The following is a 25,811-nucleotide window of genomic DNA, read 5'->3' as shown; positions in this document are numbered from 1 at the left end:
AGTCAATGTTAGGCCTCTCTAGTAGAGTAGCACCTGAAGTTTTGAGCCATACTATATTTACCTGAAGATCAATTCTTGCTACTCCAACATGACTACCAGATGTAGATGAGCAATCTGCATGTGCACATACTGTGCCTCAGAATGATCGGGCACCCTACAACTTAAAATGCAACTAAACAGGTATTTTGAGTTCCTACTTTGTCACCTTTTTACATGTGCCCTAAATTGTTTAATTTGAATGGGCAATACACCAAATTATTTTGTTTTGAATTAAAATATAGTGAAACATGGTTAGTTTGGATCAGGGGTAGTCAACCTTTTTCTACCTACCACCCACTAATGCATCTTTCTTTCTTGATGGAAACATTTCCTTACCGCCCACCAGTTTTCGCACAAGTGCAGAATATTTTTTTAGAATGAGGGTGTTTAAAAAAAAAAAAAAGTACGTACGTTTATCTTTTTATTTCTACTTTATGCATGTTTATAATATTTTTAACTTTAGAAAGTTTAATGAGAAAACAATAAAGTAAATGGAAATTACCTTTAACTAGTGATTAATGAGATCCTTGAGGCTTATGCTGCAAGACTAAATATTTGATATCTGGTTCGATTTTCGTAAGGAACAAACAAAGGTCTCTTCTTTCAGGGATATTCAGACGATTTCCCTGTTTGCTCATAATATGATTTCTCATCCGTGCATGAGCTCCCCTCCCCTCCTCTCCCTCCTAAATCCCCCCCCCCCCCCTTTTTTTTTTCCATTTTTCTATTTTTCTATTTTTTTTACCTTCCTTATAGCAATGCCCAGAAGGAAGGCAGAGCTAGGTAGCCCACTTATTATTATTATTATTAGCCAACAACAATTCTCTCCTTTTCCTTTTTATATTTTTTATTTTCCTTCTTTCTCCTTTTTTACAAGTACTCTGCTCCTTCTTTCTCCTATTCTACAAGTACTCTGCTCTTTCTTTACAAGTATTCTGCTCCTTCTTTCTCCTATTCTACAAGTACTCCACTCCCTGCTATCGTGTATCCCCCTATCTACTCCAACTCCTCCCCTTCCTCTATCCACGTGTTACACTCGTTCACGAGCGCACGCATTCGTACGTGCATACGCCCGTGCGATATGGGCGCACATGCGCGTTCAGGCACACACGCTCGCGCTTTCATGCACTCGCATCTGCAACCTCGCACTTCCTGCTTACCACTGAGTGCGCGGGAGATGAATAAAGCGTTCTTCTCTCTGGATGGAGGGAGGATTCTGCTACCGCCCACCTGGAATCCCAAGTAGGTAACATTGTTTCCATCGGTAATTATAGAGATTCAGGGTGGCCGCCGTTCGGCTACCGACCCCGCGGCGGTCGACCATCTTGGATCCTTTGTTAGCCCAGCGGTATTTGGTCGTCGAGCGTCTGGAACTAAAATCGGCTATTCGACGGCACGAATACCGCTGGACTTCCAGGCTGTTCGGGAGCCCCGATCCTTCGGTAGTTTGTTCCCCTAATGTCAATCGGTACTTTGAATGTAACTTGAAAATAATGTGTGTTTCGTGCGGCGTTCGGTTAGTTATGCTGGGATCTGAGCGATACTTTCACGAACAGTGTGCTCAGACCCCAGCTATCTACCGAACGTCCATTCGTTTAAATAAAGTGAATAATGTAAAAGTTATGCATTTTCATGTAAAATGTCAGTTCTGCTGTACGGAGGGATAATCCACTTAACTGTATATTCTGGTGGGAGTATCCCTCTCGTACAGCAGTGCATGATGGGAGAAATGTCCAGGTTGTTAAGTTCCCCATGTAGTCCCCTACTGTACAACCCCTGTAATGTCAGTAGGGAAACCCCTTGCATGGGGAATCCCATAAATACTGTGACCTGTGATTAAAAGCTCAATTGACTCCCTGCCTATGTGTCGTCTAGTTCTTGGGAAGGAAGCATTCTTACAACGCTACCGGGATTATTGTATGCTGTATTTATTTACGTGGATTATTTTATGCTGTTCCTGTTACCCAGCGGAGATACAGTGGATTATACTACCTCTCCGCTACATTAATTAATTATAATTAGCGGGACCTGGCTGACAACCCATGCCGAAAGTATAGGGAATTTAATTTGCTAGCACTATATTTAAACTCTATAACTTTCCAAGACACCATAAAACCTGTACATGGGGGGGTACTGTTTTACTCGGGAGACTTCGCTGAACACAAATATCAGTGTTTCAAAACAGTAAAATGTATTTCAACCATGATATCGCCAGTAAAAGTGAAGTTTTTTTGCATTTTTCACGCACAAACAGCACTTACACGGACGATATTATTGCTGCAATACTTTTTACTGTTTTGAAACACAAATATTTGTGTTCAGCGAAGTCTCCCGAGTACAACAGTACCCCTCATGTACAGTTTTTATGGTGTTTTCAAAAATTACAGCGTCAAATATAAGGCTTGTGATTTCATTTTTTTCGCATTAAAATTCGCCAGATTGCTTACGTTGCCTTTATGACCCTATGGTAGCCCAAGAATGAAAATTACCCCTATGATGGCATACTATTTGCAATAGTAGACAACCCAAGGAATTGCAAATGGGGTATGTCCAGTATTTTTTAGTAGCCACTTAGTCACAAACACTGGCCAAAATTGGCGTTTTTTTGCATTTTTCACACACAAACAAATACTAACGCTAACTTTGGCCAGTGTTTGTGACCAAATGGCTACTAAAAAAGACTGGACATACCCCATTTGCAATACCTTGGGTTGTCTACTATTGCAAATGGTATGCCATTATGGGTGTAAATTTAATTCCTGGGCTACTATACAGTCTCAAAGGCAACGTAACCAATCTGGCGAATTTCAATTTCATATGTAACATGCTATATTTGACCCTGTAACTTCCCAAAACACCATAAAACCTGTACATAGGGGGTACTGTTTTACACGTGAGACTTTGCTGAATACAAATATGTGTATTTTATTGCAGTAAAAGCAAACAGTATTATGACATTGACAGTTAAAATGTCATGTAGAACTAAAAAAATAATAACATTTCTTATTTTCTCCCCTTTTTTCATATTAAATTAGGTTTTATAGCTAAATATTTGATAGTAAATGAAAGCCCTGTTTCCCCTGAATAAAATGATATTTAATAAGGGTGGGTGTATTTAATATGAAAGAGGTGAATTACGGTTGGACAGACAAATGCCAGGTTTTGTTTACGTTTTGCTTTGTTCACAACGTGTACATTTGGCTCAGTCCTTAACCCCTTCCCGACCGGTGACGGAAATTTTCCGTCAACCTTGTCCTTCAGTTAAGGACCGTTTTACTAAAGTTAACCCCAGATCGCCGCGATTGCGGGGTTAACGGTGCTCCGGTCTGCCTCTGCATTAGAGGCAGACCGGGAGCACCCGATCGGGCTGCCCCAGCTCATGTGCCCGCTCTGACAGCATGTCCCTGCACTTCCGGGTTCTGTGTGAAGTGCAGGGAGCCGGATCTTCAATGATCCTGCCCCCTAGTGTAAAAAAAACAAATTTAAAGTGAAATCCCACCCCCCCTTCCCCTGTTTTAATAAAATTAACCCCTTCCCTGCCAATTGATCACTGACTACAGTGATCAATTGGCAGGGTATACATTTTAATGTCATCTGATTTGATTTTTTTTTTTTTTAACCCCTGAGGGTTAATTATTTTTTTTTTTTAACCCTCAGGGGTTAAATTTATTGTATTAATTAATTTAAATATTTAAAAATTATATATTTAGGTGGCTGGGATGGGTGGAAGTTATTGGGGAATTGGGGAATTTGGTGTTAGGCTAACTAGGGGTTAACGTAAAAAAAATTTTAAAATAAGCTTTAAAAAGGTAAAAAAAAAAATTTTTTAACTGTTTTAGTAACGTTTAAGTAAAAAAAAATACCACCCCCCTTTACCCAGTCTAAATAAAAATTAACCCCTTCCCTGCCAGTTGATCACTGCCTACAGTGATCAACATACAGATCGCAGTATTATACTGTGATCTAATTTTTTTTTTTTTTTTTAATTCTTTATTTTTGCTGTGCATGCAGTAACAACAGGCTTGCAGAGCCACAACAGGCTTCACGAAATAGTGCCAAAGACATACAATGGGGGTACCGTTGTACTCAGCAGAAGTAACTGAACACATAAAAAAACCTTGTACAGGAATAGCACACACCAACTTTACAAAATACACATGAGAAGTTCTTTGTTATAAGTTTGTGTGCCAAAAACCCCAAAATACTAAATTTTACTCCAATATTTAGCAGAGATTGGCGGTGAAATGGCTACTTAGAAAGTGTCAAAACAACCTTAGGACAATAGCCTGTGATGTCTACTTTATATAAATATATACTTTTGTGTGGCAAAGCTTACAAGACAAACATACCAAATTCTAAAATCGCTCCATATTAAAAGTTTATTTTACTCCTTGTGCTTTGTGACCTGTAACTACCAAAAAAAAACTGAAAATCCCAGACACATTATATATTCTGTAAATCAGAACAACTAAATTAATTTATTTTTAATTACTTTCTTTAACCTGCACTAATTAGGCACACATTATTATTGCAAAAAACTGTACAAAAAACACAACATTTTTCTTTTTTTTTGTTGCGTTTTTCTGTATTTGTTTTAATAATAAATAAGCATATATATATATATATATATATATATATATATATATATATATATATATATATATATATGTTACATCAAATTAAAGCCCTTTCTGTCCTCTAAAAAAACAGTATATAATATGCGTCGGTGCAATAAACGAGAGAGATGCAAATTGAAGTTGAACGCATACAGCAAGAAAATGCAAAAATTGCTTGTGTCATTAAGCGTAAGACAAGCTTCTGAAGCTGTGTCCTTAAGGGGTTAAATAAAAAAGCTGTTGATACTAGCTTTAGTACCAAAAATAATTTTACAATTTATGAGATTCTATATTATCATTTTAAAAATATCATATAAAAAATGAATGTTACCCTATGCTCTGGAAATGTGACCTACAAACAAATGTGTAAAATAAAGAAAACCATTAAAAAAAGCAATTTAAAATTTTTATGGCAAACTGATACACAAATCCAGTGATAAAGAAAAACTAAGGCTCTGTAAGCCAAAACCTGATATACTGTATCAATTCGGAAAAATGGGTGGAAATGTAAATTAGCACTTTTCTTAATTTAGAATTTTAATTAAGGATCTCGAATATAAGGAAAATTAACCACTTATTCAAAGATTTCTTTTAATTCCTTATTTTGTGATTACGATTGATATCCAATTGAGTAAAATCTATAGAGGACCTAAGCAACAGGAGAGAATATTTAAAAGGAAATTATTAAATATTAACAAACGTCATATTCCTAATTAAGCTCCCTGTCCGGTAAAGGCATTCTAATTATTTTATCCAGCAAACTTCTCTGGGTTTTAATCTTTAAAAAAAAATTAGTCGACTTTGCCTTAATTCTGGAACAGATTCAGTAATAGGAACTGTAATATTGTGATGTGCTTCATAGAAGTGAATGGTTTGCATAGATAACACAGATTTCATTGTTTTAATTATTTCACCAATATAAGTGGGGATATATTAAATTATATAGCATACAAGCTAACACATGCAGCATAGACCTGCATCTCATTATACTTTTACTACTGTGTCTCCATAAAAACAGTTAAATGACTCAATACACAACCAATGCAGCTAAAATTTTAAGTCCTATTTTAATGTAAAATTTAAAATGCAAAGCTTATTAGCTATGTGTAACATAGCTACTTCCATCTATTTATCACATAATAGTTACTGTGCCCTTTTGTGAAAAAAGAAAAAAAAATTTTTTTTTTTTTTTTTTTAAGGAGTAAACTGTACATAGTTACATAGCTGAAAAGAGACTTGCGTCCAAGTTCAGCCTTCCTCACACTTGAGGAAGCGCTTCCAATTTTGCAACAAAGTAGGAAAAAATTCCGTCTTGACTCCAAAATAGCAGTCAGATATCTAATTGAATCAAGCAGCTATTACCCCTCTAATTTGAAATTATATCCCTGTATGTTATGTTTTTGCAAGTATTTATCCAATTGCTATTTAAACATCGGTATGGACTCTGATAAAACCACCTCTTCCAGGGAGAATCCCATATCCTTATTGCTCTTACTATAACAAAATCTTTAATTTGCCTTAGATGAAATCTCTTTTACATTTTTTAACCTTTCTTCATAGCTAAAATGCATACATTATCTATATCTATAGAAGGGGTTCGCCCTGCGCCCCCATCGCCGGCCCTTTAATTGCTGCAGCCACCTGAGCGCTCTATAAAGAGCGCTCAGGCGGCTGCCGCACTGCCTCACCTCCCCTCCCCTGTAGCGTGGCCGAGCTCCTCTCCGGTCCGCGGTCCCGGCCGGACTGACAGGAAGTGCACACTCAGTGTGCACTTCCTGTCAGACCGTCCGGGTACAGGAAACAGAAACTCCTGTACCGCGGACCGGAGAGGAGCTCAGCCACGCTACAGGAAGGGGAGGTGAGGAGAAAGGGGGTGGGGGGTGGAAGATTACAGGGAGGGGGAGGGGGGTGGAAGAGATTACAGGGAGGGGGAGGGGGGTGGAAGAGATTACAGGGAGGGGGAGGGGGGTGGAAGAGATTACAGGGAGGGGGAGGGGGGAAGAAGAGATGGGGGGGGGTCATTCGAATGGCACTTAATCATTTTTCTGTGTAAAATAGACCGACCGCACAGCCTCAATCTATGGAACTGTTTTGGGCAGGAAAATGTGCTTGCGGTCGGTCATAAAGGACTTCCAGCTAACTTTTTAACCCCTGGATGGAATTGGATGCATTTTGGATATGTTTGTAATTAAAGTGTGCTGAGTTTTTATGAAGATTGAATTCATATTTTTAAAGTTACAGTACATGTGTAAAAACTGTATTTCTCTGCCTGTGATAATTACATTAACCCATTGTGTAAGGTAATTGTATCACAGGCAGAGGGGAGGACTTTGTGTGGGAATCTATTCGGTTCCAGAAAGCTGTGCAGATTGCATCAAATGTTGCCAGGAACTTGCTCTCCCAATTTACGGATGATTCCGTTGGTGTGTCAATAGCCGTTGCTGGCTGCAGGTTAGACACTGTAACTCAGAGATCGCTCCAAAGTGCATCCCTGTAGTCAGGATCAGGTAAGTAGTCGCTTGTGTATGTCCTGGGAATGTCACTACGTTGTAGTCTTGTGACGGACCTTCAATCGATGCTCCTATTGCTTACCAAGGACCATCAGCACCGCACCGGACACCATGGTCACCGCAGACTCCATGAACCGCCGTAGCTTGGTTGGGGTCTCGCCGTCTCCTTCCCACCCTGGTCCAACCTCTGGACCCAGGTCCGTTTGGGAAGGACCTTTCCTCCAGGAGGGTATAGCTGTGGGAAGGACCTCTCCTCCAGGAGGGTATAGCTGTGGGAAGGACCTCTCCTCCAGGAGGGTATAGCTGTGGGAAGGACCTCTCCTCCAGGAGGGTATAGCTGTGGGAAGGACCTCTCCTCCAGGAGGGTATAGCTGTGGGAAGGACCTCTCCTCCAGGAGGGTATAGCTGTGGGAAGGACCTCTCCTCCAGGAGGGTATAGCTGTGGGAAGGACCTCTCCTCCAGGAGGGTATAGCTGTGGGAAGGACCTCTTCTCCAGGAGGGTATAGCTGTGGGAAGGACGTCTCCTCCTGGAGGGTATAGATGTATGACTGAAGAGAGCTCTTACAAGAGCTAGCAGTAATAGTGTTACAAACTGCCGTTTGTAACTGGGATTTTATGTGACAAATTGCCCTGTGTCCTTGGCTTATGGAGAAGCCTAATTGCCAGCCTCCTTCCTCGTGATTATGGCCTTGCTGGGTATGGCCCTTTTAGAACAGCATTGGGGCTCATGGATTTTTATTGGACCATGCTGTCCCTTTAAGAACGGTTTGGGGACATATTGTGACCTTTAAGACTCCCAAGACCTTTAAAGTACTTTATTTATGGCTTCTTTACACTTGGTTCAGTAAATGGGGCTTACTGAACCAAGTACCACACAGGCGGACCACCCAGAAGTGGAAGTGTGCAGGCAATTTACCTCCCAGCCTGGGAGCCTGTAGGTAAATTGCCGGCCCCGTTCGTGCATTCGATTGGCACTTAGTCATTTTTCGGTCATAAAGGACTTCCAGCTAACTTTTTAACCCCTGGAATTGGCTGAATTTTGGATATGTTTGTAATTAAAGTGTGCTGAGTTTTTATGAAGATTGAATGCATATTTTTAACGTTACAGTACATGTGTAAAAAACTGTATTTCTCTGCCTGTGACAATTACATTAACCCATTGTGTAAGGTAATTGTATCACAGGCAGAGGGGAGGATTTTGTGTGGGAGTGTCTGTGGGTATTGTACGTATTGATTGGTTGTTCTGCATAACCATGTGGGCAGTACTATGCGTGTAAAATGTGCATAAAAGCAGAGTGTTTGACTAAAAGCTTCAGTTCTTCTTCACTCTCAATCTAGAGTCCTGTCTCTTATTGGGGGAATTGCTATATCACTAAAAGAGACTGCTATGCTCTGCATGCTCCCTTGGATAATCACTTCTAAGCTCTTTTAAGAGCTTGTTCCTGTCTTGTTCTCGGAAGGAGTCTACGGTGGTTATGGTGTCGGCTGGAGTGCATGGAGCCCTCAGAGGCACACCCCTTGGACCTGATGGAACACAGGACAGGGTCAAAACAGACACAAACAAATAGGAACACTAATTATCACAGTAACACTCCCACATACAGTCCGCAATATCTCCCCTCTGCCTGTGATATAATTAAGCTAGCTGTAACGGCTATCCCAGTTGGAGAGGGAGTATCAGCCGTTGGAGACATCCTTATTCCCGGCAAGCTGCTGTACAGTAGTGGAGTTGCCTTATCCCATCCGCTGGATTCAAGTAGAGAGCAGGGCAGAGCTCTTAAAAGAGCTAGTGATTATGCTGAGCAGGTTCCCTTTCAATAACGAGACAAGGCAACGTTTTGAAGGGTCAAGAAGAACTGAGGTTTAATGGCAGGTATTCTCCTTTAATGCAGTGCTCCCATACTAGGGAGACACCCACAGGCAAGTATACAGTGACCAATAAAACAATAGTTACAACCCACAAATTCCCTCCCCTCTGCTTGGGAGATAATTGGGTTTCTTACTGTATCTACTAAATTATTTTCATTTTTGGATTCATTCGTGTTTGGACTCGTTGAATTCAGCTAGTTCGTGAGTCTTTTTTAACGAAAGAGCGCTCTGTTCGGATGAATTTAGCTGAACGCACGGAGGATGGCAGTTTCAGCGGTGTTCGTGGAAAAGTCTAGCCGAAATTAGTTCCACGCGGTCGACGACCAAACACCGCTTAGTCCGTTCGACTATCCAAAATGGCCAATGCCACGTTTTCGTGTAAACGAACGTCGACCACCCTGTATATCAATTAAACCTATGGAGTGTTCACGGTAATCATACAGACAGGGAGGTTAATGAGTGACACACTTTTGCTCTGGGTGGTCGGGCGTTCGGTACAAAATTCGGTATTTGAACGTTCTTGTCTTGTATATCCATTATGTGGCAAACCTAGCCACTTCTAGAACACTGGACTTTATATGCCAAAAGGTTGTCTGTATTTTCTGCTGTGTTGTGTATGTACTTGGATGTATATTATGTTGCCATTGTAATTCGTAGGCTAGCAGCCGTAAGCCACTAGCATTCATGTACTTCGTTTCACGAGCAGCGACTATCCGGGCTGTTCGTGAAACGAATACGGGCCCCCCGATAGACCACACATTAAGGGACGTGTGGCGCTCGTTAACCGATTGCAACAGTGTTGCAATCAGTAATTAAAGGCTCTCCTAGGTGGCCGTCGTTCGACTACCGACCACGCGGCAGTCGGCCATCTTGGATCCTTTGTCTCTTCAGCGGTGTTTGGTCATTGAGTGCCTGGAACTGAAAACGGCTATTCGACGACACGAACACCGCTGGCATCACATTAATGTTCCCCATCGGTGTTCGGTAGTTTTAAACCGGATTCGATGGTTAAGTCTATTTCGTGCGCCGATCGGTAGTTTTAGCTGGGATCTGGGCGGTATTCTCACAAAATATAAACCCAGACCCCAGCTATCTACCGACCGTCCATTCGTGCTAATAAAGTGAATTATGGGAAAGTTATGTATTTAAAAGTAAAATGCCGGTTCTGCTGCACAGAGGGATAATCCACTTAACGGTGTATCCCAGTGGGAGTGTCCCTCTCGTGCAGCAGTGTCTGATGGGAGAAATGCCCAGAATGTTAAGTCCCCCATGTAGTCCCCTGCTGTATTACCCCTGCTATGTCAGTATGGGGACTTGCATAAATACTGGAAGCTGTGAATAAAGACCTCAGTTGACTCCCAGAACTGTGTTTCGTCCGGTTACTGGGGGATTTGGGATATTGCCTTACTTTTCAGCGCTGACTGTGGATTTACCCTTAATACCAGCGGAGATCGTGGATTTTAATATTGCACTCCGCTACACATTACTCAAAAGCCATTACACAAATAGTCTTTGTCTTTAGGTACAGGGTACAGTGGGGGTGGCAGGAAAAAGGGTTAAGGTTCCCAGGCACATTGCAGGGATTAGTTACATGGCTCCCCTTTGTGGAACACCTCGGCAGACGGGGATGTCCGGGCTGCTGCTAGGGTAGAAGTTCGGTTTGTCTTGACAGTCCATCAGCGTTCCTGTTGAGCTTGCCAGGCCGATCCTGATGGAAAAGTTATATGGTTGAAGGGCTAAGCTCCATCTCAGTAATCAGCCATTATCTCCTGCCACCCTATTGCAGGGGTTTGTTACACTAGCTAATGGAATAACTTAATTATCCACAGGCAGAAAAAATACATTTTTACACAAAGTTCAGAAACACCCCAAAACTCAAACATATCCCCATAATACATGCCTGGATACATTATACATCCCTGGATAGCTCTGATCTGGGCAAACAACATATCCAAAAATCACCCAGATCAGAGCAGGGGTTCAAAAGTTCCATGGAGAAGTCTCTTTTGACCGACCGCACACATGATTTTATGCCCAATACAGTTCCATAGAATTTGGCTGTGCGGCCGGTCTATTTCCATTACTAAGTTCCGTTCGATTCATCACAAGTCTCATAAATTATATAAGTTGTGTGAGAAGCTCTCCCTACACATGTCTGGCGGCCGTGATGGTTATACCCCCTCCCCCCCCAAGTTATTTTTTTTTTTCATAACTCTGCCTATGCACATTGCTTGGTGCATGCTAGCCGCATGTATTCTGACTTGTATTTATATAATGTTGCCTTTTTTAACCAAGAAAAAAACATCTTTTATTATTTGTACAGATTATTCAGCTGCTGGAGTCTGAAAATTCTCACTTGGAAGCTTACTTGGAATGGAAACAAGTCGAATCAGTGTACTGGCAGTGGATGGTAAGGGCAGTTTCTGTTGCCATTTTTGTGCAATTTGTGTAATTAACAGTTGTTTAGAGTGTAGTGTTTGTGCTATACAATCACCTCTAGGGGCTGCCCACCGGGAGGTTTCCAGATAGGCTGCCCTGCTGCTGTATGGGGCTGGTGTGCTAGGCAAACGACTCCTTAGCCAAGCCCCAGCGCAGCCATTCAGCTGCTGGGCTCCTTTCTGCTGCTGCTTGCTTGCTCGCTCAGGAGTGGGGCTTAATGTAACCCCAGCACCCGAGCAGAGCACTCTGTTTCCTGCAGGCAGGGGAAGCTGGGACATGACCTAGTGACCCAGCTTCCCCCTGCCTGTGAACACTGGAAGCTATCTGATGGGAACAGGAAGTTGTCTGTGCTCACAGTGCACGGCTCTCCTGCTTCCCCCACCAGGAACAATGGCAGCTACCTGCAGGCTGGACCCCTCTCCTCCATTTACAGCACCCCTGCATGGTCCATCTAAAAGTAAGGGGAACAGATTATGACTATGAGTGTATGATTGTAAATTGGTCTGTGCATATTGAATTGCTGTGTGTGTAAATAAAGTGTGATTATACGTAAAGTGGTTTGTGCTTGTGTGACTGTGTTAGTGAGAGTGTGTAAGTGGCACTGTGAATGTCACTGAGTGTGTGTAAGGGAAACAATCTGTGTGTGTGTTAGTGTGAATGTGTAAGCGACATTGTGTGTGTTAGTGACACAGTATGTAATTGAGAGTGAGTGTATAAGTGACACTGAATGTCACAGTGTGTGTGTGTAAGTGAAATGGTGTGTATGTCAGTGACCGTGTGTGTAAGTGAGTGTGTGTGTGTGTGTGTAAGTGAAAGTGTATAACTGACACTGTATGTCAGTGAGAGTGTGTATGTTAGTGTGTGTAAGCAACACTGTATGTCATTGTGTGTGTGTTAGTGAAAATGTGTAAGTGGCACTTTGTATGTATGCCTCTGAGTGTGTGTCCATGTAATTAGATACTTGTATATTAAATTACATTTTAATGTATATTAATATAATTCTATATTAAACCAGAAAAAAATATCCATCCATCTATCCCCATCCATCTATCCCCATCCATCTATCCCCATCCATCTATCCCCATCCATCTATCCCCATCCATCTATCCCCATCCATCTATCCCCATCCATCTATCCCCATCCATCTATCCCCATCCATCTATCCCCATCCATCTATCCCCATCCATCTATCCCCATCCATCGCTATCCATCCCCATCCATCCAACCCCCATCCATCCAACCCCTATCCATCCAACCCCTATCCATCCAACCCCTATCCATCCAACCCCTATCCATCCAATCCATCCCTAACCATCAATCCATCCATCCCCATCCTTCCATCCCTACCCTCCCTATCCCCATCCATCCATCCCTATCCATATCCATCCATCCCTATCCATCCATCCCTATCCATCCGATGGATGGCATAGATGGAGCTCAGCTCACTCTCTATGCCCGCCCCCCTCCTACGGCAACCCTCCTAACCCAAAGTAAGTATACAAACACTATATATAGAGAGGTCTCTATATACAGTGTTTGTATAAAACCACACACATTTTAAATAAATATTGTTAAAAACATACACACACACTCCATCTATCTATTTCTATCTATCTAATATTTCCATCTATCTAATAGTTATATCAATCTATCTAATATTACTATCTATCTAATATCTCTATCTATTTCTATCTGTAACGGCTACCCAGGTTGTAGAGGGGAATCTGCCGTTCGACACGTCCTTCTTCCTGGCAAGGTGCTGGGCTGTAGTGGGGAAGCGAGATCCCATTCGCTGAATCCTTGGAGCAGTAGAGAGGCAGAGTTCTTAAAAGAGCTAGTGATTAAGCTGAGCAAGTTCCCTTTCAATAACGAGACAAGGCTATGTTTTCAAGGGTGAACTAGAACTGGCTCTAATCACACAGCAGCTGCTTTTATGCAGGATTTTCCAGTAATGTCCCACCCACTGGACCTGGTGGGGCACCAACAAAGCAGTTACAACAGCCAATCCGTCACAATGGTACAGTGAAAACACACCCAGTAATTTCAATACATTCCTCCCCTCTGCTTAGGAGATAATTGATTTAAGTGGTATATCAGCTCAATTATCTCCAAGCTAAAAAATATACTTTTTCCACGTTTTTCAGAACTTCAAAATTACACACAATATTTTAACAAAACCTTTTCAAAACCAGTACATTCAGGGGAACAACATATCCAAAAATTGTACGAATTGGACCAAGGGTTCAGGAGTTAGCGAAAATATGGATATGACCGACTGTTCGCGTGTTTTCTCTGCCCAGAATAGTTCCACAATTTCAGTCTCTGCGGTCGGTCTTATCTTCCCTTGATTATAAGTATAAAATTCACGAACGGGGACGTTCGTGCCGACCCTCATTGGATACAGCTGGTTTGGATGAATAACTGTATGAATTAGCACCTCGTTTGTATAATTTTGTCGAATGCACAGAAGGTAGGAGTTCAGCGGTGTTCGAGGAAAAGGGTAGCCGGAATCAGTTCCACGCGGTTGACGACAAACACTGCTGAGTCTGTCAACTAAACAAAATGGCCGCCGCCACGTGTTCGCATAAACGAATGCCGACCACCATGTGAAACCATTAGAATGTTAAGGTGTTTTGCGGTTTACACAGGTCAAGAAGGTTAATTGGAGCCACACTCCTGTTCTGGGTGGTCGGTCGTTCGACAGAAATTCGGCATACGAACGGCATAGTCAAATACACGACTAGTCCTTTCAAATGAAGGCAAAACAAACGAATAGTCTTTGTTCATAGTTATATTTAGCCACTATAATGGTAAAACTGGGGTTCTTGTTACACTATCTATCTATAACTATCTATATATCTATTTATTTCTATCTATCTATTTCTATCTATCTATTTCTATCTATCTATTTCTATCTATTTCTATCTATCTATATTTATTTCTATTTATCTATCTATTTCTCTCTCTCCCTCCCACTCTCTCACACTCAGCCACCCACACTCAGTCAGTGACCCACCCACACTCAGTCAGTAACCCACTCACCCTCAGTCACCCACACTCACTAAATAAGTTTACTTACAGTTTGAATCCTCTCCTCCTGCTCGGTCTGCGGTCTTCAGCCTGTCAGCTCCAGACGACTCTGTGCTGATCTCCCACAATCCCGCGGTGCTGACAGGATGACAGCCTGCAGACAGGATGCTCGTGCACAGAGCTGCCCTCTGTCTGCTGACAGCAGATCTGAGTGGATGGAGGCATTTTATGCCTCCATCAACTCGGAAGTCCTTCTGGTGGCAGTCTGAGTGACTGCAACTAGAGGTGTTCCTAGCTTTCAATGTAAACACTGTACTTTCTCAGAAAATACAGTGTTTTACATGAGTGGCTACAGGGAGCTATAGTTCTCACCTGAACAACCTCATTAAGCTGAGGTTGTTCAGGTGACTATAGTGTCCCTTTAAAGTTCACTGTAACATAAATTAAATCCCAACATTATTATAACTTAAATACCACCAAATGCATTGAAAAAGAGTGTATGGATAGCTGTATTAGGCAGTCCGTGTGTATTGATGTATGCATTAGGTAGTATAAGTATATGAATGTATGTATTCGGCGGTGTGTGTGGATTTATGTATTGGGCTGTGTGCATATGGTTGATTGTATGTAAAAGGCAGTCTGTGTGGATGGATGGATGAATTAGGCAGTGTGTGTATATCGATGCATATACTGGATGAGTGTTTGTACGCAGTGTGTTTTCTTCTCTAAATGTCTCTTTATTGCAATTCAGAATTTAGGGAATAAACCTGTGAGAGAATGTAGTTGCCTTCATGAGGGGGCGGCAAAATGGATTGTGCCGAGGGCGGCAAGAATTCTAGCACTGGCCCTGTGTACAATCTCTCATTGAAATCTATTAGATAACCATAATAGCTGACTTAAGACTTGGATGTACACATGTTGCACAATATCTTGCACATGGTTAAGGAGAAGATATGCTCCAGGTATGCCATCACAGAAAAGGAGGTGTAGAGATGCCTTGCAGTGCTTATCGACCAACATCATTATCTATGCAAGAAGTTTAAGTGGTCCAATTTTAATGATTAAAATCCAAATCACGACTTGACGCAGGACACGAATGGCCGCCTAATTTTGCAGCTCTGCTCCCGGCTATAAATAAGCACCATTAATCAGCACCCAACGGCACACATGGGACGCATGAAAAGAGCCCAAATGACCCTCTCCAAACCAAGATCACAGGGGAACCACCCGCACTCCTCGATCCGGAGCTACCTGCAAACTCTGGGGGTTTTACTCTCCCAAGACGAGGCCTCCAACATAACGCCTTCCTCGCCGAGATCAACCCTGTCAGACGACGGCCCCCAGTCAGAAACAAGCATGCACGCTCCACCAACACCAGACTGGTACGCTCTCTTTGCCTCCCTACCCAAAAAGGAGAACCTCCAATCCCATCTGGAGGAGGTTACATCCACGTTGCGCACAGAAATCTCCACCCTCAGAATGTCCCTTGCAGTGCTGGCAACGCGGGTAACGGCCCTGGAAAGTAAAGGCATTACGCTGCAATAACAGCCACATACTCCAGACAGCTGCAAGACCTGTGCCTTCATGTCGAGGATCTGTATTACAGAAGCCGCCGACACAATATCAGGGTAAGGGGCATGAGGGAGGCGGAGAACCAAGAAGATGCTAGGGCTACTCTGATACCTTTATTTAACAACATTCAGGGAAGACCCAGAGAGACCCGCATTCACATGGAAAGAGCCCATAGGGCCCTAAGACCAAAGCCACCCCCAGGCACACTGCCCAGAGATCTCATCTGCTGTTTACAGGACTTCCTGCTCAAGAAAGACATAATGCAAAACACCCGGACAGGGAGGTTCGAAGGACAAGTAGTGGAACTCTATAAGGGAGAATAGAGAAGAAAGGGAAGAAAAATATAATATAATGCCTGTGCATACCTCCTAGATGGGGGATAACCCCTTTGGTAGAATAGAGCAAAAAAGAAGAGAGGAGCAGAGGATGCAGTAACTGGTATAGCGATAATGGAATACTAGAGAAAAATATTGCTAAAATAAAACATAACTTTAAAAAAAAAAAAAGTGTTTGTCACTAAAAAGTCTCATGGGATAGAAGAGACCAACTACAACATAAACTAATAGTACTATCCACATATATACAAAACATAAAATTTAAAATAGCAGAGGCTGGTCCACACTGCAGGTTAGATGGTAAGTACCCTTAAGGAGTTTAATGCAGATTCCTCAATGGTATGTCAATTGACAGTTTGGTACCAGAATGCCAACTGACACAAAATTGTTAGTAAGTACTCACTGAGTGGTAAACAATAATAACTCTGACAGTGCTTTGGCATCTATGTATCTCAGTAACTCCAGGCATGTAGCCAAAAGTATAACAAAAGTAGCTGGCAGCTTCTGTGGTTAGAAATTTAAGTACCTGTTTAGTAGAATCTCTAACGCTGGAGATAAGAACTAAAAATACCTCCTGCAGTTATCTCAGGTATAGAATAGGGTAGGATGGAGGGAGAGAGGGAGAGTTCCTATATTTTTTCCTTCACACTATATAAGAGGAAAAAAATTATTATTTTTTTTATGAAAAAGTTAGTTGTTTTGCTGATTGAAGAAAGATGCATATACTTGGTTATCAGTCAAGTCTGTCAAAAGTTAACTCATGACATTGTTATTTTAAAGTGGTTTATTTTATCTAGTTGAAGGCATACACATTTTAATTATGTTGTTTCTGATTTAAATACATTTAGGAAAGCATCCTTATGTCTAGCTGTGATGATGATCAAAGTATTTCAGAAGAAAACCTCAACAACATGGCTGAGTTTATTTGTCATAGTTTTAACAAAGATATTGAGGACGTGAGCAATTATTTAGCAGACATACATAACAGGCTTCAAGAGATGTTGTTCTGCAAGAAATCAGCATGGCATCAACAGGTATCCAAAAAATAAATGCATTTTAAGTGGTTTGGTTTTATGACCAAAATGTAACTTGTACCTTGGTACAATGGTAGACTACAGTTATCATATAAAGTTAGGCAGATAAATAATCTTTCTGTAGGAACGAGGCACACAAATTGAACAGCTGTATTGCTATGTTACAAAGCCAACAGAAAGAGCCAAGCTAAATTGTTAATTCCCTGGGATATGAATAGTGAGGCATTCTCACTTGAGGCATGGGATTGTGAATCAGTGAAACACACTGGGAACCAGGATTGGATAAAGAAAAGTTTCGTTTAAAAAAAAAAAATAAAAAAATTATATTGATAAACTGAAGAAAACTTCTGACTTTTAAAGTAACAATCAAAGCACCATAACCACTAGAGCTATTATTGTATATGTATTTTATACATATGCCTTCCTCTGATTAAATACCCAAACCATTTAGGAAAGGTTTGATATAAACCAGTACTCCTTTCAACACTCCAAACCACCCCAAAGTCACTTCTGTTATACTGCAATAACAATGCCCTTCTAACCAGGTTGGACATAATTGACATTAAGAATATGAAAAGGTTAATTCTGAAATGCAGCTGAGATGGGGCAGTCCCTGCGCATTGAGAACACCACTGATTTAGATCAAACCAAGATGGCACAGACACATCCTAGACAAATAACCACTACAACCCATAACCTACAATACGTGACAGATTTGATTGTCAACAAAAACATATAGTCATCTCCCTGACATATTGTTGTAGATTAGAATCAAAAATAGATCTGTTAAAATGTATCTCTACAACCAAATGAATCTTGTTTTATACTTCACAGATTAAGGAACTTAAAAGGCTTGACGAGAAAGAAGTCTATTTGACTGCGAGAAAGAATAAACAAGAAGCACTAAAGAAAATACAAGATTTCAAACATAGTTTCCAGTCAAAAGAGACTAATGGTCAATTTAGTTTGATTTTTAACAATTGTTTTGAGATGCAGAACATTTCGTTTTACACAAACCCTAAATCCATGCTTGCTGCAGACCTTATAATACAACTAAAGAGAGCCGAATGTGAGTTAGAAACTGAAATGCAGATGCTGCAAGAAGAATGCAGGGTTAGGTTGGATAATATTATTGAACAGTATGAAGGAGTTATTTGTATCCCCCCTTCAAAAGTTCATGTCTAATATGTATAGTACATATTTAAAGGGACTCTCCAGTACCAGGAAAAAAATCATTTTTCCTGGCACTGCAGGTCCCCTCTCCCTCACACCTCCCATCCCCGGTTGCTGAAGGGGTAAAAACCCCTTCAGTCACTTACCAGAGGCAGCAACATGTCCCACGTCGATGCTTTTTCCTCTGCCGCCGTTCCTCCCCTTCATCACGTCAGCCAGCGGGGGAGACTGATCACGCCCCCCGCCGGCTGGGGAGACCTAATGCGCATGCGCAGGGGAGGGGGGCTCTGTGTTTTTAGTCTAATTCCACGGTCTGTCTGATGTTCCTTTTCCAAAGCAATATAGAGCAATGGGAAAAACTGTATTTCCTTTATACAGTTTGAAACTGATTGTCTTGCTATTAAAGGTGAGCTGCCACTTTTCTGGAAATTGCACAAATAAATTTAATACAAAAATGAACTAAAAGTCACCTATAATATTTTCAACATTTTCTAATGTAATGTTCCATTTTCTTTGAAATACATATTATAGATTTAAGACATAACTATGCAAGTCAATCTGGTTACATTCTGAACTGGAGGAGAAGCCAAATCCTAGGAGGAGGAGGAGATTTATTTTTTTACAAGTTTCATGTTCTGAAAAATGTTGCAAACTTATGTAATAAACATGAAAACCAGTGGACCACTCTGTCGTTGACTCCTCCCTTTTTATCTATCTTCAGATCATGTAACACATTTTCCATACCTCACAAACGCATTTGTGAAATATGGGGAAAAGTAAATGTAATAATAGTTGTTTCCATTCATCTTTCAATCCACTACAATTCAAAATTTAGTGAATAGTCCTGTTTCACATACAATCAGAAAATATTAATTTCCATTAATGGTCCATATTTATTAACTGTTTTAACTATGTCTGCTGAATACATGCATTGTTACATTCCATTTCCAGCATTAATTGTGATCTTCTTGCACAGCAGTAAATATTGAACCATCCTTATAAATCTTAGGGAAATAGGTGAAAATGTAGAAAAAAAAGTAATGTAAACTGGACAGGGTATGATTTTCCACTCCCAGGGAGTAGATAATATTACCTGGATAATATTTTAACCTTAACCAGGGGTAGGAGGTGTCTGCTAACACCAACTTAATTACATTTGATTGGGGGGAAAAAAAAGTAAAAAATGTGTTCTGGAATAGTACATAATTCTTGTTAAAATGTATACCTTTTTTTTTTCTTTTCTTCAAATATATATTTTATATTTTACATCAATATATTCAGTAACTTATAATTAATACATAACAAAATTAAGTATGTGTATATATATATATGTGTGTATGTATAAACAAAATTAAGTGTGTGTGTGTGTGTGTGTGTGTATATGTGTATATATATATATATATATATATATATATATATATATATATATATATATATATATATATATATATATATATATATATATATATATATATATATATATATATATATATATATGTGTATTAAGGCAATTTGGCCTGGATTTGTGGGAGGTGCTGGTATCCACTCCTAGCCTACTTAAGGCACACCCCTTACCTTGCTCCTTACTGTTCGAGGTCAGCGGTGAATGAGGATCCACTTCCGGGTTCTCTCAGACGCCATCTTGGTATTCTGTATCCACAAGAAGTTTTTCCGCGGCAAGCTGTGTCCAGGAATCCTGTTGCAGGCCTTTCCGTCCATCCAGCTACCCCGGTCTTCGTCGTAGATCGCGTCCCAGGGACTCCTAAACCGTAAATTTAGACCTACCTGTCAAGCCTGGATCGGTTCCCACGGCGCACGGTACAGCACGGTTCCTCGCTTTACGTTTTTTCACAGGACACAGTTACATACATGAAAACCGTAAAACACATTACATATATGGGGGAACCGGTGAATCGCTTATGTGTAAAATGAAATAGATATGGAAGAAAATAAACCTTTACCCAATAATTTTTCCTTTTTACGTTGTCAATAATTTCATGTTAACCTTTAAACAAAACAAAAAGAGATACACAACATAGTGTGAACTGTATTTTAGAAGAAAATGAATTTATGAATAAATGCCAATTGTCAACTTACACTTTTCTGAGCTATTGAATCTAGCTCAGATTTTTGCGCTTTAGGGTCCGTGTAGGCGACCCTCTCCCTTCTTCTTATTTCTGCAATCCAATCCTATATGAGTATAGAAGGGGGATATAGTGCAGTACTGCCTGTACTATAAACAATATATGTAAAATAGTGAATTAGGTACTCACAAACCCAGAGCCGGTATTTAGGCTCACTTCAATGCGCATATGTGGTTAAGGACCACATTCCTTTATATTAGCAGGAAAAAAGCCATAAGTGTATCAAAATGTATCATTTATTGACAATATTAAAATGTATTTGCTTGGTTTAGTCCGGTGAATTCAAAACTTTGCGCCAATCAGCGTTCAGGGAGGAGAGGAGGTTCGCCGCCCAATCAGAAGAAAGGGCGTGAAACTCAGTTTGAATGGGCACTTCTTCTCTGATTGGTCGCCTGCACCCCACAACGACCAGCGCTCACTCGTGCCGACCTATCAGGAAAATGGTGCAAACCCAGTTTAAATGGGAGCCCCTTCTCCTATTGGTCGGCACGGCCTCAAGGCAGCCAGCGGGACTTCTGTGGCTGTGAAGCCAACTCACAGCCCCAGGGATCCCGCTGGGACTTGCGCCTCTCTCCAGTGGCTATCTCCACTTAGGTAGCCCTGGGGAGAGCGCTCTATAGACAGCTACGAGCCTGGCCTCGTAGCTCCCAGGTAGGGAGGACACTGATTATAGCTCCATTAGGAGCAGGTTGGGCGAGCCCTGACACTGGGACCTGAAACCATGCGGGCACAACAGTTCGGGATACAAATACTTCCCCTGGTTGGCGTTCAGCTATACGAACTAGTGGAGCATTCGTTAATGATTTCCCTTGTGGTTTCAGAACGTTCTAATGGGCGTTCTAAATCGGAAATCAGGGTGGTCCCCATTCGGGAGATGAACGGGTTCCGTTCGTATGAGCGCTTCCAAATGGGGAACAGGCAAAACACACGAAATACATACAGAAAACACATGAATAAGCAGTGGGCATAAAGAAATAATTATGGGGGATAAAGAAAAATTTCCAGATGAAACCGTATTAGAGGAGGGATAAAAAGAAGGGGTAGAAGTTAGGGGGGGTGCTGCAACCCTCATAATTATGTAGTGATGTGGTAGTAGTTGTAGTAGTAGGTTGCACCTTGGGTACTTCACAAGTTACTATACTGTGTTGTGTAACACCTTCAAAGGGTTTGTAACATATTTACTTTTGATCTTATCAAAATAATGATATGAAAAGAAAGAAAGAAAAAGATCATTGGTAAATAGTGCTTCAACCTTTTTCTTAGCTGTATTTTCCCACTGCTCTCAGAGTATACTCAGTCTTGTATGCAAGAGAGGTGATTTTATAATAGCTAGCTCTTATCTCTTGTTCTCACAAATGAATGGTATAATTTCAGATTTAGGTGGTTGTTAAGCTGCTGGAAATTCACCACAGGGTCTGGAAACCCTTGCGCTGCCATGGACTTATGCACTAACCCGTTTCTGCTTCCCTTGTCTCTGTATAATCAGCTGCTGGGAATACTCAATGAAGTCACAACTCTATTAGTTTAGATTATCAGTAAGCATTCAAAGGGTTTAATGAATTGCATTGTGTGTATATATAAAACAGTTTGTCAAGGGGTGTATCCATCAACAGCATCAGCGGCAATACCAACCAATCATGGGGGTCTGTTAACATCAAACGTGAAAGCATCATCTTAATATTGAGTTTGCGATACTTACAGTCTGGGTCATGGACTTAAAGGGACACTCCAGGCACCCAGACCACTTCTGCCCATTGGAGTGGTCTGGGTGCCAACTCCCACTACTCCTAACCCTGCAAGTGTAATTATTGCAGTTTTTCATAAACTGCAATAATTACCTTGCAGGGTTAACTCCACCTCTAGTGGCTGTCTACTAGACAGCCACTAGAGGTCACTTCCTGCTCTATATGACCTCCAGCATCGTGTTATATGACCTCCAGCATCAATGCTTTCCTATGGGCGCATTAGGTCTCCTCGGCCGGTGGGCGGGATCTCGCCCACCGGCTGACGCAATGGAGAGGAGTAGCGTTGCGGAGGAGGAGACAGCGGCGAGGGACATCGCCGCTGCCTCAGGTAAGTGACTGAAGGGGTTTTCACCCCTTCAGTAACCAGGGATTGGGGGGTGGGAGGGAGAGGTACCCTCCAGTGCCAGGAAAACAGTTTTCCTGGCACTGGAGATTCCCTTTAACGTAGACATGCGTGTTACGGCTCCCCGGGTAGGAGAGGGGTTTCTGCTGCACAGCTATTCTCCCAATACAGACGAACAAGCGTACTCCATACGAATAATCCCCCCAATGACGAGACATAGCTCCGTGTTGAGGGTCAGCAGGAATCTGGTTTAATGAGGGCTACATGCTCGGCTTTTATGCAGGTCTCCCACCTGGTGGACACTCCCCTAGGGGACCAGATGGGAGACTGTGACAAGGACATTGCAGTAGCCAATCACAGGGTACACACTTAGCCATTCCCCTTTTGTTACCCAGCACCCTCTGCTTTGCGCAGGGAGATAATTGTGAAGTAATTCAATTATCTCCCAGGACAGAGCCTAAACGCTATTTTATATGAACATAGCAAAAAGACATAAAAATATATAACTGTAACATTTTCCAACATAATACCGGCGTTCCACAGGTCCCCAGAAAGCTAGGATCTGAGCGCACAAAAGTACCGAATAGCGCTCATATCCTATGCGCACAGTCCAATCGCCGTGGAGCCACAAAGTCAGTTTTCATACGAATGAGCTCCAAGGGATGAACAAAATACCGAACACAGGGCCGTTTGTGACTTTCTACCGAACAAGAAGGGAGGTCGACGGCTGCAGCGGTGTTCATGCCAAAAAGTATCCGTTTTGAGTTCCATGAATTAGGCGTCACCGCTGTGTGTTCGTGGATTAACAATGGCCGCGACCTCGTGGTCGGTATACGAATGGCGACCACCCAACTACCGTATCAATTAAGAGGTGTCTGCAGGTAACCTCAACGTTCTAATGGGGCCAAGAGGTTAACCAGCAGCACACTTCTCTATTGGGTGGTCGGCTGTTCGGTAGTTTTATTCGGTACATAAAAAGGGAACAGCATAGAGTCCACATGAATGGAGAAACACGAATACAACTAACAACTGAATAAAAAGGGTTACTCCAGTCCAAGACAGAGGGATCTGTAACACGGCTCCCCCTTTGTGGGACACTCTGGCAGACCCGGTTTGATCCTTTAACAGGTCAACTTGGGGATGTCCGGACTGAGAAGCTGGGGTAGGATCCGTCTGCTGTGACAATCCATCGTCATTACCATGGTGCTTATCGGGTCTGTAGGTGATAGTAAAGTTGCAGGGCCAGGCCGTTGTCCCCTGCAACCCGGTTAAGCCATACCAATGGATTGTGGTCTGTTATCAAGGAGAATTCTTGTCCGTATAAATAGGGGGTTAGCTTCTTAAGGGTCCAGACAAGGGCCAAACACTCTCTTTCCACTGTCGCATAACTCACTTCTAGTGGTAATAGTTTCCTGCTCAGGTATGCGACAGGGTGTTCTCCTCCATCTTCCCCGACCTGGCTTAGCACAGCCCCCAGTCCAAACATAGAAGCAAGGGCTTAATATTGCACACCTTCCATAACTGCTGGGTGGGCATAGCGGTGAATTGGGTTCCTTGATCGGAGAGAATCTCCTTGGGAACCCCACTCTAGAAAAGACCTTAACCAGAGCATCAGCCACTGTCTCTGCCTCAATGTTGGACAGGGCTACTGCTTTTGGGTAACGGTGGCGTAGTCCACCACGGTGAGAATGTACTTCTTCCCGGACGAACTAGCCCTGGCCAGTGGACCCACAATGTCAACGGCTACTCGAGAGAAGGGTTCCCCAATAATAGGCATGGACATAAGTCTAGCCTTAGGGTGGTCCCCCCTCTTCCCTTCCCGTTGATATGTGTCGCACATGCTACAATATTGTCGCACTGCCTGATTGAAATTGGGCCAAAAGAAATTCTGAGTGATTCTGTAGGCGGTGCTAGCGGCACATCATGCCCAATTCGCAGAAGCTGTTTCTGCCATGGTAAGGGGCTTTCTATCCCGTACCCATTCTCTGACCCCTGGAGCGATTTTCTTATAAAAATGTTCCAACAAGAATAGCTGGAACACTTCCTCTCCAGACACCGCTTGACATTCAGCTAGCCAGTGAGTCGCCTTGCGGTGGACTCTGCTAGCCCACTCGACGTGAGAGTCGCTTGCTTGCTTGTTGGTTTCCCTGAATCTCCTGCGATACGCCTCTGGGGTGACGGCGTATCTGGCTAGTAGCGCTTCTTTTACCAGTCCATAATCTGCAATATCCTCGTCTGGTATGGCCTGGAATGCATCACTGGCCCGCCCTGATAACTTCCCTGACAAAATAGCGACCCATTCATCTGTGGGTACCTGGTGTAGGGCACACTGCCTTTCAAAATCGGCCAGGTACCCATCAATCTCCCCTTCAGTTTCACTGAAATTTTTAAAACCAGTAAACGGTACCTTTCTCTTTTCTGGTGCAGTGGGTATTGCAGCTGCTGCATTACCTCTTTGCTGAAGGTGCTGCTGGTTCGCCTCCACAGCTGGAGCTGGATCTTTCGCTGTTATCCATTTCTAGCAATTCTGTAATAATGTCCATTTTCTTCCTGTTACTTGCTGAGCGGCCACGGCTTTCCAGTAAATCCTTAAGGGTAGAGCGTTTCGGTTCATATTGTAATTCCATCCGTATGTGGCTCTGTAGCTGACACCCTGGCTGTAGGAACGATCCCGCCGCTTGCCACTAATTGTTACGGCTCCCCCGGTAGGAGAGGGGTTACTGCCGTACAGGACGTTCCCTTACCGAATACAGAGGTAGCCACTGAGCGCTCCAAACTGACGAACAGCGATCATACGGTTCCCTTATTCCCATAAGCAGCCGAACAGCAATCATACGAATCAGCTATTCTCCCAATACAGACGAACAAGCATACTCCATACGAATAACCCCCCCAATGACGAGACAAAGCTCCGTGTTGAGGGTCAGCAGGAATCTGGTTTAATGAGGGCTACATGCCCGG

At 42.3% G+C, this 25,811-nt stretch overlaps 1 protein-coding gene across 2 annotated transcripts in view; it reads left to right on the top strand.

The window, feature by feature from the left end:
- The window catches only part of TEDC1 (tubulin epsilon and delta complex 1), a 51,586-nt gene extending 32,361 nt beyond the window's left edge, over positions 1 to 19,225 (top strand). For both annotated transcript variants that reach the window (XM_063438952.1, XM_063438951.1), the window contains 3 exons: positions 11,359 to 11,445; positions 17,260 to 17,445; positions 18,280 to 19,225. In XM_063438952.1, the coding sequence (XP_063295022.1) occupies positions 11,359 to 11,445; positions 17,260 to 17,445; positions 18,280 to 18,630 (624 nt within the window). In that variant the 3' untranslated portion in view covers positions 18,631 to 19,225. The remainder of the gene's footprint in view (positions 1 to 11,358; positions 11,446 to 17,259; positions 17,446 to 18,279) is intronic.
- The last annotated feature ends 6,586 nt before the right edge of the window (positions 19,226 to 25,811 follow it).

The sequence above is a fragment of the Pelobates fuscus genome, chromosome 13, assembly GCF_036172605.1.
Source record: "Pelobates fuscus isolate aPelFus1 chromosome 13, aPelFus1.pri, whole genome shotgun sequence".
Classification (NCBI taxonomy): domain Eukaryota; kingdom Metazoa; phylum Chordata; class Amphibia; order Anura; family Pelobatidae; genus Pelobates; species Pelobates fuscus.
This window is presented reverse-complemented; position numbering and strand designations above follow the sequence as displayed.